The sequence below is a fragment of the Sorex fumeus genome, unplaced genomic scaffold (genome assembly GCF_029834395.1).
Source record: "Sorex fumeus unplaced genomic scaffold, SorFum_2.1 ptg000226l, whole genome shotgun sequence".
NCBI classification, from domain to species: domain Eukaryota; kingdom Metazoa; phylum Chordata; class Mammalia; order Eulipotyphla; family Soricidae; genus Sorex; species Sorex fumeus.
The window spans coordinates 72036-88220 of record NW_026606283.1 but is presented as its reverse complement, the minus strand read 5'-3'; the positions used below and the strand labels follow the sequence as shown (position 1 = coordinate 88220).

The window sequence follows — 16185 nt, the reverse complement described above, 5'->3', positions numbered from 1 at the left end:
AGTCCTGAGCACAGAGCCAGGAGTCAGCCCTGAGCACCAAGCTGGGAGTCAGCCCTGATCACTGCCAGGAGTCAGCCCTGAGCACAGAGCCAGGAGTCAGCCCTGAGCACAGAGCCAGGAGTCAGCCCTGAGTACCGAGATAGGAGTCAGCCCTGATCACTGCCAGGAGTCAGCCCTGAGCACAGAGCCAGGAGTCAGCCCTGAGCACAGAGCCAGGAGTCAACCCTGAGCACAGAGCCAGGCGTCATCCCTGAGCACAGAGCCGGGAGTCAGCCCTGAGTACCGAGATAGGAGTCAGCCCTGAGCACTGCCAGGAGTCAGCCCTGAGCACAGAGCCAGGAGTCAGCCCTGAGCACAGAGCAGGCGTCATCCCTGAGCACAGAGCCGGGAGTCAGCCCTGAGTACCGAGATAGGAGTCAGCCCTGAGCACTGCCAGGAGTCAGCCCTGAGCACAGAGCCAGGAGTCAGCCCTGAGCACAGAGCCAGGCGTCATCCCTGAGCACAGAGCCGGGAGTCAGCCCTGAGTACCGAGATAGGAGTCAGCCCTGAGCACTGCCAGGAGTCAGCCCTGAGCACAGAGCCAGGAGTCAGTCCTGAGCACAGAGCCAAGAGTCAGTCCTGAGCACAGAGCCAGGATTCAGCCCTGAGCACCGAGCTGGGAGTCATCCCTGAGCACTGCCAGGAGTCAGCCCTGAGCACAGAGCCGGGAGTCAGCCTGGCAGCCTTTTCCCGGACCCGGCCTCCACCCTCGCACCCCGACCCCCCTGAAAACAGTGAGCCCGCGGCATGCCAAGTCTCAGTGCCCGGATGACCTCACCCCATCCTGTGGCTTCTGGGCTCGCTCCAGCCCCTGCCTGCGGTCTGCACTGTAGGGGCCCCCGGGAGCCAGCGCCACCCCCTGCAGGCCCCGGCTCTGGCTGGCAGACGTGAGCTCACGCCTGTGTGTGGGGCCGCGGGAAGAGCCCCCCCTCCTGCCCCGGGAAACGTGGGCACAAGGCCTGGGTCCACCCTGGATGCCACAGGCAGCACCCCCGAGTGGACGGATTGATTCCGAGTGTCCCCCAAGTGCAAGCAGCACAGAGATGGGCAGTGGATGGCCCCACGCCAGGCCCAGGGCACGTCCCTGCGCTGTGGAGCAGATGTGGAGTGCAGGGGCCGGTGCTCGGGTGAGGGGGACGCATTGGAGGGCCGCCTCTGCTGGCCGGCACGGGCCAGATGCCTGCCACAGGACAGGGGCCGTCTTCGCCTACCTTTGCCCCAGGAAGGAAATTGTCCTTCCTCGGAGAGAAGTACTGACTCGCCCAGGGGTGCTCTTAGGGGAGTGAGCACTGGACTGGGATTCAGTGACGTTTCCCCAGCTCCCAGGAGGCCTGGGATGACTGTTTTTTTTTTTGTTTTTTTTTTTCTTTTTGGGTCCCACCCGGCGATGCTCAGGGCTGACTCCTGGCTCTGTGCTCAGGAATTACCCCTAGCGGTGCTCGGGGATCCTATGGGATGCTGGGAATCGAACCCAGGTCAGCTGCGTGCAAGGCAGACGCCCTACCTGCTGTGCTATTGCTCCAGCCTCATTTTTCTTTTTTAATTAAATTAAAATTATTATTATTATTATTATTTTGCTTTTTGGGTGACACCTGGCGATGCTCAGGGGTTCCTCCTGGCTCTGCACTCAGGAATCACTCCTGGCGGTGCTCAGGGGACCCTGTGGGATGCCGGGGATCGAACCCCGGGTCGGCTCTGTGCAAGGCCAACGCCCTCCCCACTGTGCTATTGCTCCAGATCTTTACTATTTTTTTTTTTGCTTTTGGGGTGACACCTGGCAATGCTCAGGGCTGACTCCTGGCTCTGAACTCAGAAATCACTCCTGGTGCTGCTTGGGGGGACCCTAGGGGATGCTGTCGCTTGGGCCCTGTGGTGATACTCCGAGCGGTGCTTTGGGGCTGGGGACAGCACAGTCCCGGCCACCGGCCACCTTCATCCCTCAGCCCACAGCATCGTCGGCTCTGAGTCTGGGCCCCGGGGGAGCCGGTAACTTAGGGGTCGCTCAGGACACACCCGAGAGACCCTCGCTGGGAAACGCAGCATCAAGCTGCCTTTGTCCAACGTCTCCACTACCTCTGTCCCTGGGCCCCTGTGGCTAGACTCTGTGTCTCTCTGTCTCTGTCTCTCCCTCCCTCCCTCTCTCCCTCCCTCTCTCCTTCCCTCTCTCTCACTCCCTCTCTCTCTCCCTCTCTTTCTCTCTGTCCCTCTCTCCCTCTCTCTTCCTCTCTCCCTCCGTCTCCCTCCCTCTCTCTCTCCATCTCTGTTCCTCTTTCTCCCTCTCTCCTTCTCTCTCTCCCTCCCTTTCTCTCTGTCTCTCTCTCCCTCCCCTCTCTCTCCCTCCCTCTCTTCCTCTCTCCCTCTCTCCCCTCTCTCTTCCTCCCTCTCTCTCCCTCTATCTGGGATATCTCTCCCTCCCTCCCTCTCTCTGTCCCTCTCTCCCTCCCTCTCTCTCCCTCCCTCTCTCTCCCTCTCCCTCCCCCTCTCTCCCTCTCTTCCTCTCTCCCTCTCTCCCTTTTCTCTCCTTCCCTCCCTCCCTCCCTCCCTCCCTCCCTCCCTCTCTCTTCCCCCTCTCTCTCTGTTCCCCCTCTCTCTCCCTCTATCTGGGGTATCTCTCCCTTTTCCTCTCTCTCCCTCTCCCTCCCTCCCTCTCTCTGTCCCCCTCTCCCTCCCTCTCTCTCCCTCCCTCTCTCCCTCCCTCTCTCTCTCCCTCCTTCTCCCTCTCTCCCTCCCTCCCCTCTCTCCCTCTCTCTCTTCCTCTCTCCCTTTCTCTCCCTCTCTCCCTTTCTCTCCCTCCCTCCCTCCCTCCCTCCCTCTCTCCCTCCCTCCCTCCCTCTCTCCCTCTCTCCCTCTCTCTTCCCCCCTCTCTCTCTGTTCCCCCTCTCTCTCCCTCTATCTGGGGTATCTCTCCCTTTTCCTCTCTCTCCCTCTCCCTCCCTCCCTCTCTGTCCCTCTCTCTCAACCCCCACCTGTCCTCAGAATGAGAGAAACGCTGCTGGTCTCCGTTCTTCTCTGGAACATCCCCCCCCTTTCCAATTCTCCCCCCCCCCCTTCTGAGCCAGCCCAGTCCTCCCTAGAATATAATGATCTCCGCTTGGAAACTTATCCTGCGGCGTTTTTCCTGGAGCCGCGGGGCTGCCCGGCCCGCCCCTGCCCGTCTGTGGTCACGGCACATAAATGAGCCCTGAAGTCATCCCGTGTCTGTGCTGTAGCCACGCACCCGGGAGCTTTCAGGGCCAGACCCTTCCCCCCGTCAGAAACGCCCAGAGGTTGGAGGAGTCTCCTCCTTCTCTGGAACTGGGGGGCATCCTCCGTGCAGTGCCGTGACACTGTGACATCCCCCAGGACGCCGGGCTCCAGCTCAGGGCACCCCCACAGCCGCACATCATCCAGGGGTCCGGGAACTGCACGGGTGAGAGAGCGAGCCTTGCGCACCCGCGGGCTCCGGCCGAGATGCAGTGCTTGGGGCTGGCAGAGAAGCTGCCCTTCCCGCTCTGTTGCTGCCTGCGGGGTCCCTGGCTGGGAGGTGGGCAGCTCTGACCAGGTTTGCTGGGGACGGGCACGTGGGGCAGCGGGGACGGTCGATACGCAAGGGGTCAGTGGCTTGGTTGGTGGACACCGTGTGTCTGCTCGGAGCCTGTGAGGACACTCTTGCCTTGCCCAGCCCGCACCTCAGCCCACTCTTAGGGAGCACTTTGGGGAGGGTGAGGAACGCTTGGGGGGCTGAACTCGAGGGCACTCATTGTAGGGGATCATCTTTTGTTTTTTTTTATTCTGGGAGTCACATCCGTCAAATGCTCAGGGCTCACTCCTGGCTCTGCACTCAGGAATCACTCCTGGCAGTGCTCAGGGGACCCTATGGGATGCCGGGAATCGAACCCGGGTGGGCCGCATGCAGGAAAATGCCCTCCCCGCCGTGCTCGCAGCCCCTGATCTATCTCATTTCTTTTGGAGGGGGTTAGTGATGCTCAGAGCTCACTCCTGGCTCTGCACGCAGGAATCACTCCTGGCGGTGCTCAGGGGACCCTATGGGATGCCGGGGATCGAACCCGGGTCGACCGCATGCCAGGCAGATGCCCTCCCTGCCGTGCTATCGTTCTGGTCCCAAGATGTCAGTGCTCCAGAGTGATTCCAGCGCATTGCTCCCTGGAGGTGCTTGGGGGCAGGTGCCATAGTGTGAGTGGAACCCCAGTTTTCTGCATGCAAAGAATGTGCTGGGCCCTTCCTAGCCCGAGGCTGCACCCTTTCTTGCTATTCTGCTATTCTGTCTTGGTTCCTGCTCTTGCTTCCAACGGGCTTCCTGGCACAGGTGGAGTCATTTCAGGGCTCTCAGGCTCAGTTTTCCTGTCCTTGAAATGGGTATAACAGCATGTTGCCAGTGAGATGTTTTGAGGCTGGAACAAGATACTAAGTGTAGAACACAGGCTATGTATAGCTATTAATTTTTTGGGGGGGAGGGGTATTTGGGGTCCGTATCTGCTGTGCTCAGAGCTTAATCCTAGCTCAGGGGACTCAGATAGTCGGACCTGGGGATCGAACCCTGGGTTTCTGCTTTTCTCTCCGTCCGGTTGCCCCATTGGCTTGGTTAACGGAGAGGAGGAGGTTCTCCTGGTGGTGCTCAGGGACCCCTAGGGGATGCCAGGGATCGAGGCCAGCTTCACGCAGAGGATGGTGTTGGGATTGGCTCAGGTGTCTGAGATTTGGGGACCGAGCCTGACTTTGTGGTCCCTGAGTGCACCACAGCCATTCTTGCTGATAGGATGGTTGTGGTCACCGGGGTGACCCCACTGAGTGACACGAGGGGGCTATGGAGAGAAGGGTCCTGTGCCGCGGGCAGGAGTGTGCAGGCTCTCAGCTCTCCTCACGGAAAGCGTCATGTTAAGCGAAATGAGTCAGAAAGAGACGGACAGACACAGAAAGACTGCATTCATCTGGGGAACACAAAGCAACAAAATGGGAGACTAACACCCAGGAGTGGCCGAGATGAGTACCAGGAGTTTTGCTCCATGGCTTGGAGACAACCGCACACGCTAGGGGAAAAGGGAGCTCAGATAGAGAAGGGAGCACCAAGTAAAGGGTGCTGGGAGGATCCTCCCAGGGTGGGAGAAGCATGATGAAAGTAGACTCTAGACCGAACATGATGGCCACTCGATGCCTCTTGCAAAACACAGGACCCAAAAGAAGAGAGAGAGAACAGAGGGGAATGCCCTGCCACAGAGGCAGGATGGGATGGGGGGATGGGGGTGGGTGGGATGCTGGGACCCGTGGTGGTGGGAAACCGGCACTGGTGGAGGGATGGGTACCATAACTGTACCTCATGGTATTTCATTAATTAAAAAAAAATAACAATTAATTAATTAATTTAAAAAAATCCACTGGGAGGGGACTGGAGTGATAGCACAGTGGGAGGGCATTTGCCTTGCACACAGCTGACCCGGGTTCGATCACCAGCATCCCATACGGTCCCCCCGAGCACCACCAGGAGTGATTCCTGAGTGCACAAGCCAGGAGGAACCCCTGAGCATCGCCGGGTGGGACCCAAAAAGGAAAAAAAATCCACTGGGGAAAACAAAAAATCAGCATTAGGCTGGAGAAATCGTGGAGTGGGCAGGGCGTTTGCTGTGTGTGGGATTGAGCCCAGTTGCACCCCTGGCCTGCCTTCGCCCCTTCCCACACCCCACCATAGGGTCCCCCGGGCATCGGCAGGAGCACTTCCTGAGCACAGAGTTAAGGAGTCAGCGCTGAGCACAGCCAGTCTGGTCCCTAACATACAAATCACTGAAAATTAGAATAATAAATGACCAATTTTTTTCTTTTTGGATTGCACCCAGAAATGCACAGGGATTACCCTGGCTCTGCACTCAGTAATTACTCCTGGGGGTGCTCGGGGGACCCTATGGGATGCTGGGAATCGAACCCGGGTCGGCCGCGTGCAAGGCAAATGCCCTCCCCGCTGTGCTATCGCTCCAGCCCCCAATGACCAATTTCTGAAGCCAGGAAGATGGGGCTCTGCATGGGGAAACGCAGGGTTCCCTCCCTGGGAACCCAGGGCACAGCCCACTGAGCACTGCTAGGAGTGATCCCCAAATGCCACTGGGTGTGGCCCCCAAACTGGGAATCCCTCATCATGCCTTTCTTTTCTTTTCTTTTTCTTGTTGGGTCCCATCCGGCGATGCTCAGGGGTTCCTCCTGGCTCTGCACTCAGGGATCTCTCCTGGCGGTGCTCGGGGGACCCTATGGGATGCTGGGAATCGAACCCGGGTTGGCCACGTGCAAGGCCAATGCCCTCCCCAATGTCCTATCACTCCGGCCCCTGCAGCACTGCATTTTTTTTTTTGCTTTTTGGGTCTCACCCAGCGATGCTCAGGGGTTCCTCCTGGCTCTGCACTCAGGGATCTCTCCTGGCGGTGCTGGGGGACCCCATGGGATGCTGGGAATCGAACCCAGGTTGGCCGCGTGCAAGGCAAACGCCCTCCCCGCTGTGCTATGGCTCCAACCCCTGTTGTCAGGTTTTATTTTATTTTATTTTATTTTTGCTTTTTTGGGTCTCACCCGGCGATGCTCAGGGGTTCCTCCTGGCTCTGCACTCAGGGATCTCTCCTGGCGGTGCTGGGGGACCCCATGGGATGCTGGGAATCGAACCCGGGTTGGCCACGTGCAAGGCCAATGCCCTCCCCAATGTCCTATCACTCCGGCCCCTGAGGCACTGCATTTTTTTTTTTGCTTTTTGGGTCTCACCCGGCAATGCTCAGGGGTTCCTCCTGGCTCTGCACTCAGGGATCTCTCCTGGCGGTGCCGGGGGACCCCATGGGATGCTGGGAATCGAACCCAGGTTGGCCGCGTGCAAGGCAAACGCCCTCCCCGCTGTGCTATGGCTCCAACCCCTGTTGTCAGGTTTTATTTTATTTTATTTTATTTTATTTTTGCTTTTTTGGGCCACACCCGGCGATGCACAGGGGTTACTCCTGGCTCTGCACTCAGGGATCTCTCCTGGCGGTGCTGGGGGACCCCATGGGATGCTGGGAATCGAACCCGGGTTGGCCACGTGCAAGGCCAATGCCCTCCCCAATGTCCTATCACTACGGCCCCTGCAGCACTGCATTTTTTTTTTTTGCTTTTTGGGTCTCGCCCGGCGATGCTCAGGGGTTCCTCCTGGCTCTGCACTCAGGGATCTCTCCTGGCGGTGCTGGGGGACCCCATGGGATGCTGGGGATCGAACCCGGGTCTGCCGCGTGCCAGGTGGTGGCGATGAGGTCCAGGGGTGCAACTCGGTGCCTGGCGCTCCCCAGGCTGCCCAGGGGGTGTTGTGTGTGTGTGTTGGGGGGGCAGCCCCAGCTGACTCCTGCGCCTCCCCCGCAGCCCGGGTCCGAGGATGCTTCTCCCGGCGCTGCCTCGGCTGTCCCTGGCGCTCCTCCTGGCGTGCGCGCCCGCCGCCCGCGCGCCCCCCCGCCTGCCCGGACCCCGAGCCGCAGTTCACCGTGAGCCACACCTACCGCCTGGACGTGCCCGACGGGGCGCTGCTGCAGGTGGACGCGGACCCCGCGGGCGCCGAGCGGAGCCTGGAGCAGAGCCTGGAGCAGAACCCGGAGCAGAACCTGGAGCAGAACCTGGAGCAGAACCTGGTCTTCCGGCACCACATCCGCCTGCAGGCGCCCCAGGACTGCGCGCTGGCCGACGCGCTGCGGGCGCTGCTGGACCGCGTGGACAGGCTGGAGGCGGACCTGGGCCGGCTGCGGGAGCGCTGCGGGTCCTGCTGCGCGCGCGCGGGCGCAGGTGAGCGCCCGGGATGGCTCTCTGGGGCGGGCCCGCCGGGCAGTGCTCCCCGTGGAGCGAACCTGGAAGAGGGAAGCCCGGGGCGCGGAGGGACGTCCCCGCACCCGCCAAGAGAGATCCCGGAGCACGGAGTCGGGAGTCAGCCCCGAGCACAGAGCCGGGAGTCAGTCCCGAGCACAGAGCCGGGAGTCAGCCCCGAGCACAGAGCCGGGAGTGATCCCTGAGCACAGAGCCGCGAGTCAGCCCTGAGCTCAGAGCCGGGAGTCAGCCCTGAGCACATAGTCGGGAGTCAGTCCCGAGCGCAGAGCTGGGAGTCAGTCCCGAGCACGGAGCCGGGAGTGATCCCTGAGCACAGAGCCGGGAGTCAGCCCCGAGCACAGAGCCGGGAGTCAGCCCTGAGCTCAGAGCCGGGAGTGAGCCCTGAGCACAGAGCCGGGAGTCATCTCCGAGCACAGAGCCAGGAGTGATCTCTGAGCACAGAGCCGGGAGTCAGCCCCGAGCACAGAGCCGGGAGTGATCTCTGAGCACAGAGCCGGGAGTCAGCCCCGAGCTCAGAGCCAGGAGTGATCCCTGAGCACAGAGCCGGGAGTCAGTCCTGAGCACATAGTCAGGAGTCAGTCCTGAGCACATAGTTGGGAGTCAGTCCTGAGTACAGATCCTGGCTGAGCTTTGAGCACAGAGCCAGGGGTCAGTCCCGAGCGCAGAGCTGGGAGTCAGCCTTGAGTACAGAGCCAGGAGTCATCTCCAAGCACAGAGCCGGGAGTGAGCCCTGAGCACAGAGCCGGGAGTGAGCCCTGAGCACAGAGCCGGGAGTCAGCCTTGAGCACGGAGCCGGGAGTGAGCCCTGAGCTTTCCCGGGTGTGACCCCAGCCCAACCAGAAACCAGGAAGCCATGGAGAGGAGAGCGGGAGCTAGGCCAGGACTGACTGCAGGGCCCCATCCGGGCTGTTGCAGTTCCTCGGGTCTCCGCCTGCCGTCCAGTGAGGCTCGTTCTCGCCAACGGAAAACTGCATCTGGACACGTCCTGGCCCCGGGCAGCCCTTCAGCAGATTAGAACCGGTTGTTTGAGTAGTGACTTAGGCGACTTAGGAAACAGAGCGGCCCCTTCCCGCCCTCGGGCCACCTCCAGGGACAGTCTCAGCCTTCACTGCCCGGCACTTGCTCCCCCAGGGGTGCTGGTCGAGAGCGCCCCCTGTAGGTCAGATGGAGCTAGGCACCTGGGCCGCCGCAGATGGAGGCCCTTGGAGATGGATGCTTCCAGAAAGGAGAGAGGAAGTCCTGAGCGCAGGAGACAGGTTGGGGAAGTGCCGCTGCCCCTTGGCCGCACTGGATGCACCCTGCTTCGCCCCCTCCCCCGTCTCCCACCCTGCACCCCTCCCCAGAGGCTGAGCTACGTTGCGGGTCCAGCTAAGTTTGCTTTCGCGAGTTCTTCGGTTGGGTCTGAACCTTAATGAGGATTTAGGGTCTGGGGGCTGGAGCGATAGCACAGCGGGGAGGGTGTCTGCCTGGCATGGGTCCGACCCGGGTTCGATCTCCAGCATCCCATAGGGTCCTCCGAGCACTGCCAGGAGTGATCCCTGAGTGCAGAGCCAGGAGTCAGCCCTGAGCATCACCAGGTGTGACCCAAAATAAAAGCAGAAAGTTCAGGACTTAGCCTCGGGCTCCTTCTGGAGAAGACAAACCCCAGCCCGTGCTGGCCGGGACCTCCAGGGACCCCCCCTTCCCCGTTCCTAGAGGGCCAAAGTAGTAAGGGCCACATGGGGTGAGTGGTAATCCCGCTCCTAGTGGGTGCCACATGGGGTGAGCGGAGTGAACCCGGGGAGGTCACAAGAGCTTTCGGGAGCAGAAGGATGCTGGGTGGTCACATGGTGCTGGGGTGGGGGTGGGGGGTCAGTGTGGAGTCCCAGCCAGCTTTGGGTTCGGGGGCGCTGTCCACACTGTGGGACATCCCACCTTCCCGCCTAAAAGAGTTAAGTGGGGCAGGAGCGATCGCACAGTGGGGAGGGCGTCTGCCTGGCACGCGGCTGACCCAGGTTCGAGTCCCAGCATCCCCTAGGGTCCCCCGAGCGCCGCCAGGAGTGAGTCCTGAGTGCAGAGCCAGGAGGAACCCCTGAGCATCGCCAGGTGGGACCCCAAAATAACAAATAAATAAATAATGATGAACCGGGGGTCCAGGCAATAGCACAGCGGGGAGGGTGTTGGCCTGGCATGCAGTCGACCTGGGTTCGACCCTGGCATCCCATAGGGTCTCCTGAGCACTGCCAGGAGTAATTCTTGAGTGCATAAGCCAGGAGGAACCCCTGAGCATCGCCGGGTGGGACCCAAAAAGAAAAAAAAAAAGAGTTAAGCACCTGCAGGGGGCATGAGCCTTTCTAGTCAAGCAGGCAAGGATTGGTTTCTTTGTTTTGTTTTGGGGCCATGCTCTGCAGTGCTCAGGGCTGACTCCTGCCTCTGTGCTCAGGGATCACTCCTGGCGGGGCCCAGGACCCTCTGGGATGCCGGGGATCGAACCCAGGCCGGCTGCTTCTGGACAACCTCTCCAGCCCCAGGAAGCAATTGTTTGTGGGTGGTTTTCACAGACCCCTGGGGCCCAGAGGGACAGGCACTGATTCAAAAAAGAAAAAAAAGGGCTCTTGGGACCAGAGCAATAGCACAGCGGGTAGGGCGTTTGCCTGGCACACGGCCGGCCCGGGTTCGATTCCCAGCATCCCCTAGGGTCCCCCGAGCGCTGCCAGGAGTGATTCCTGAGTGCAGAGCCAGGAGGAACCCCTGAGCATTGCTGAGAGTGACAAAAAAAGACAAAAAAAAAATTAGAAAGGGTTGTGCAGGGCGCAGAGACCACTCCCTCCCCGTGACTCCTCTTCCCCCCCCAGATCCCAGCCCCACATGCAGTGACCACGGCACCTTCTCCCGGGACACATGCAGCTGCCACTGTGAGGAGGGCTGGGTGGGCCCCGACTGTGCTACCCCTGCCACCGCCGCCTGCCCTGAGAACTGCAGCGATCACGGCGAGTGCGTTCAGGGCGTGTGTGTCTGCCACCCTGACTACACGTCCGAGGACTGCAGCGAACTGCGCTGCCCCGCTGACTGCAGCGGCCACGGCTTCTGTGACACGGGCGAGTGTTACTGCGAGGAGGGCTTCACCGGCCACGACTGTGCACAGGGTGAGTGCCTACCCGTGTCCCCTAGAAGACTCCCCTGGAGACCTCGGTGAAACCATCCCCAGGGGGCCGGAAAGGCGGTGCAGTGGTTAGGGCGCTGCCATATACGCGCGGCTGACCCAGGTTCCAAGCCTCGCCCTCCTATATGGTCCCCTGAGCTCCTTCAGAAATTATTCTGGAGCACAGAGTCAGGAGTTAACCTTGAGCATGGCTGGATGTGGCCCCAAACAACCAAAGTAAACATTGCTGGGCCCAGGGCAGGGGGCAATGTAGAGTGGGGATAGTGTTTGCCTTGCCTGGGGCCCACCCGGGTCAGGTCCTGAGCCCCCTCGGGAGTGAGCCCTGAGCAGAGGGTCAAGAATGAGCCCGGAGGGGCTGGAGCGACAGCACAACGGGGAGGGCGTTGGCCTGGCACGCGGCCGACCCGGGTTCGATCCCCGGCATCCCACAGGGTCCCCCGAGCACCGCCAGGAGGGATTCCTGAGTGCAGAGCCGGGGGTCAGCCCTGAGCATCGCCGGGTGGGGACCCAAAAGCAAACCCAACCAAACAACCAAAACCGACCTCAGAATGCTGTGAACTGCATCCCAAGTGATGGGGCCCAGCTAGAGCCCCTTAAAAACACGCATGGGGGGCTGGAGCAATAGCACAGCAGGGAGGGCGTTTGCCTTGCACGTGGCCGACCCGGGTTCGATCCCCAGCATCCCATAGGGTCCCCTGAGCACGGCCGGGAGTGATTCTTGAGTGCAGAGCTGGGAGTCAGCCCTGAGCATCGCTGGGTGGGACCCAAAAAGGAGAAAAAAATACATATATATTTTGCAATCCCACTCAAATTCTCTATTCACTTTGGGGGCCACACCTCACCTTGCCCCAGGCCTGCTCCTGATGAGCCCGGGGGCCCCTCGGGGGTGCGGGGGACCCAACGTGGCGTCCACGTGCAGGGCAGACGCCCCCCCCCCCCGCTGCCCTGTGGCTCCGGCCCCGGCTCTGAGCGCGTCTGTGCCTGCGCCCCTGCAGCGGTGGCCCCGCAGGGTCTGCACCTCCTCAGGAGCACCCAGGACTCGCTGCTGGTGGGCTGGGAGCCCAGCGGCCAGGCGGACCACCATGTCCTCAGCTACCACCCGCTGGGCCGCGAGCTGTCGGGGAGGCAGGTCCGGGTGCCCAAGGAGCGGCACACGTACGAGATCCCTGGGCTGCTCCCCGGCACCGAGTACGTCGTCACCCTGCGCAGCGTGAGGAAGGACGTGGCCAGCCGCCCGCAGGCCCTGCAAGCCAGCACAGGTGAGCCCGGCCCGCCGCAGGCTGTCCACCGGGCAGAGGGGGCTGGGCTGTCCCGGGAGAAGGCTGGCTCCGGGGAGGTGTGGTTGGCGGGCTTGGGCCGGGGGGCAGGAGAGCGTGTATCTGTGTGTGTGGTGTGGTGTGTGTGTGTCTGTGTGTATCTGTATACGTCTGTGTCTCTGTGTGTTTGTGTGTGTGTCTGTATCTGTATGTCTGTGTGTGTCTCTGTGTATGTGTGTATGTTTGTGTATGTATGTATGTGTCTATCTTTGTGTATGTGTGTGGTGTGTGTGTTTGTATATGTCTGTGTGTCTCTGTGTGTCTGTGTGTGTTTGTGTGTCTGTGTTTATGTGTGTGGTATGTTTGTGTGTGTATGTATGTGTCTGTCTTTGTGTATGTGTGTGGTGTGTGTGTTTGTATATGTCTGTGTGTCTCTCTGTGTGTCTGTGTGTGTTTGTGTGTCTGTGTTTATGTGTGTGGTATGCTTGTGTATGTATGTATGTGTCTGTCTTTGTGTATGTGTGTGGTGTGTGTGTTTGTATATGTCTGTGTGTCTCTGTGTGTCTGTGTGTGTTTGTGTGTCTGTGTTTATGTGTGTGGTATGCTTGTGTATGTATGTATGTGTCTGTCTTTGTGTATGTGTGTGGTGTGTGTGTTTGTATATGTCTGTGTGTCTCTGTGTGTCTGTGTGTGTTTGTGTGTCTGTGTTTATGTGTGTGGTATGCTTGTGTATGTATGTATGTGTCTGTCCTTGTGTATGTGTGTGGTGTGTGTGTTTGTATATGTCTGTGTGTCTGTGTGTGTCTCTGTGTGTCTGTGTGTCTGTGTTTATGTGTGTGGTATGCTTGTGTATGTATGTATGTGTCTGTCTTTGTGTATGTGTGTGGTGTGTGTGTTTGTATATGTCTGTGTGTCTCTGTGTGTCTGTGTGTGTTTGTGTGTCTGTGTTTATGTGTGTGGTATGCTTGTGTATGTATGTATGTGTCTGTCCTTGTGTATGTGTGTGGTGTGTGTGTTTGTATATGTCTGTGTGTCTGTGTGTGTCTCTGTGTGTCTGTGTGTCTGTGTTTATGTGTGTGGTATGTTTGTGTGTGTATGTATGTGTCTGTCTTTGTGTATGTGTGTGGTGTGTGTGTTTGTATATGTCTGTGTGTCTGTGTGTGTCTCTGTGTGTCTGTGTGTCTGTGTTTATGTGTGTGGTATGTTTGTGTGTGTATGTATGTGTCTGTCTTTGTGTATGTGTGTGGTGTGTGTGTTTGTATATGTCTGTGTGTCTCTGTGTGTCTGTGTGTGTTTGTGTGTCTGTGTTTATGTATGTGGTATGCTTGTGTATGTATGTATGTGTCTGTCTTTTTGTATGTGTGTGGTGTGTGTGTTTGTATATGTCTGTGTGTCTCTGTGTGTCTGTGTGTTTGTGTGTCTGTGTTTATGTGTGTGGTATGTGTCTGCATGTGTCTGTGTGTGATGTGTGTGTGCGTGTGTCTGTGTGTGCGTGGTGTGTGTGTCTGTATGTGTATGTGTATGTGTGTGTGTCTGCGTATATCTGTGTGTCTGTGTGTGGTCTGTGTATGTGTATGTGTGTGTATGTGTTTGTCTGTGTCTGTGTATGTGTGTGTGCCTATTTGTGTGTATGTGTATGGTGTGTGTGTCTGCGTGTGTCTGTGTATGGTGTGTGTCTGTGTGTCTGTGTGTATGTGTGTCTCTGTATGTGTATATCTGTGTGTGTCTGTATATGTATGTCTGTGTGTATGTGTATATGTATGTGTGTGTCTGTATGCATGTGTGTCTGCGTGTGTCTGTGTCTGCGTGTGTGTGTCTGTGTGTGTCTGTGTGTATGTGTCTGTGTGTGTGCAGAGAATCCCTCAGAAAGTCTAGCTGGGCATCTTTCAGGCTCTGCTGTGTCCTGTGCACTTACGAAACCACCAGTTTTTATTTTAATTTTTTTTTTTTGCATTTTGGGTCACACCCTGCAAAGCACAGGGCTGACTCCTGGCTCTGCACTCAGAGGTCAGTCCTGACGGTGCTCGGGGGGACCCTATGGGATGCTGGGGATCGAACCCGGGTCGGCCGCGTGCCAGGCAAGCGCCCTCCCCGCTGTGCTACCTATCACTCTGGTCTCAGCGGGTCTGAGACAGAAGGAGGAGCCAATCAAGATTTGTTTTTGGAGGCCCAGAATCATCCGGTGATTCTCAGCCCATCAGAGCAGTGGTCGGGGACCAACGACGTGCTGTTGCTTGGCCTCTGCAGTGCCATGGGTGACCCTGGGCACACAGACACCAGAAACCCAAACCCAGTGGCTAACTGGCTGCGTTGGTGACTCTCAGACATTTTGTTGGTGGTGGTGGTGGTGGTTTGGGGCCACACCCAACAATGCTCAGGGCTGACTCCTGGCTCTGTGCTCAGGCATCACTCCTGCTAGTGCTCAGGGGACCCTGTAGGATGCTGGGGATGGAACCCGGGTGGACTGTGTGCAAGGCGGACGCCCTCCCCGCTGTGCTGTCGCTCCGGCCGTGTGGCTCTCGGATTTTTCCTCGTGCCTGGGTCCTGGGCACGGAGGATGCCCTGCCGGGGGTCTGCGCCCATTGCTCCTCACTGTCCTCTCGCTCCCCACCCCCCAGATCTCGCCCTGCAGGGCACGGCCTGGGTGACCGAGGAGACGGAGCACTCCCTGGACGTGGAGTGGGAGAACCCGCCCACGCAGATAGACTACTACAAGCTGCATTACCGCCCCCTGGACGGCCAGGAGGTGGCCGAGGTCACTGTGCCCAAAAGCAACGAACCCAAGACCCGCTATGACATCACCGGTAAGAGCCTCCGAGGAACGGGGGCCGTTGGCCACTGCTGTGGGGCTGGGAGCCAACATCCGTGCTCCTCGGGGGGCGCCGAGGGCCCGGGGTCTCCGGAGATCCCTCCGGTACTGAGCCCGGAACTCCCAGCCTGGAGGCCGTTGGACTGGGCGCCAGAGTCCCAGAATACCCGGTTCGTTCGTTAAAAGGTTATGCTTCTAGAATGTTCTTCCAGTCCCTTTTGCAGGAACCCTGCCAAGGGTGGACATGATGGCAACAAAGCATTCCTTTGGGATGAAGCATGTGCGTGTGCCTGTGTGTATGTGTGTGTGTGTGTGTGTGTGTGTGTGCACATGCGTTCAGAGAGAGAGCACGGGACTCACTTTGTTCTGATCAAGTGATCAGAGTTCAGTGTGTGTGTATGTATGTGTGTACAGGTGATTAGAGGTGTGTGTATGTGTGTACAGGTAATCAGAGGTGTGTGTGTGTGTGTCTGTGTGAACAGGTGACCAGGGGTGTGTGTGGTGTGTCTTTGTTCTGAACAAGTGATCAGAGTTGTGTGTGTGTACAGGTGATCAGAGGGGTGTTTGTATGTGTGTGTACAGGTGATCAGAGGCTTGTGTGTGTGTGTACAGGTGATCAGGGGTGTGTGTGGTGTGTCTTTGTTCTGAACAAGTGATCAGAGTTGTGTGTGTGTACAGGTGATCAGAGGGGTGTTTTTATGTGTGTGCACAGGTGATCAGAGGTGTGTGTGTGTGTGTCTGTCTGTCTGTCTGTGTGTACGCGCAGTCCTGTGCCCGGCTTGGTGAATGCTGCTCAGAGCCGTGGACCCCCGCATCCCTCTGTCCCCCCAGGGAAGGTCCCCTGCGGCTGCTTCTCCTGGTCTCCCTGGCTCTGGGCAGGGTTGCTCTGGGACGCGGGCGGGGCCCGTCCTGACGCCCGCGTCTCCCCAGGTCTGCAGCCTGGGACTGACTATCAGATCACAGTGGTCCCCGTGCGAGGGGACCAGGAGGGCACCCCGATCGTCCTCAGTGGCCGCACAGGTGAGCAGGGCTTCCTGGGAGCCCCCCTCCCTGCCCCGCCCCACCCCGGCTCTGAGGCTTGTGAGCAAGAAGGTTCCGTGGGACGGAGACCCATTAGGGTCCAGGGTGCT

At 59.1% G+C, this 16185-nt stretch overlaps 1 protein-coding gene across 1 annotated transcript in view; it reads left to right on the top strand.

The window, feature by feature from the left end:
• Positions 1 to 16185, top strand: part of TNN (tenascin N) — a 68246-nt gene that overhangs the window by 32994 nt on the left and 19067 nt on the right. The window contains exons 3-8 of the mRNA XM_056108594.1: positions 7396 to 7809; positions 8980 to 9003; positions 10683 to 10973; positions 11986 to 12249; positions 14865 to 15050; positions 15986 to 16075. Of these exons, the coding sequence (XP_055964569.1) occupies positions 7396 to 7809; positions 8980 to 9003; positions 10683 to 10973; positions 11986 to 12249; positions 14865 to 15050; positions 15986 to 16075 (1269 nt within the window). The remainder of the gene's footprint in view (positions 1 to 7395; positions 7810 to 8979; positions 9004 to 10682; positions 10974 to 11985; positions 12250 to 14864; positions 15051 to 15985; positions 16076 to 16185) is intronic.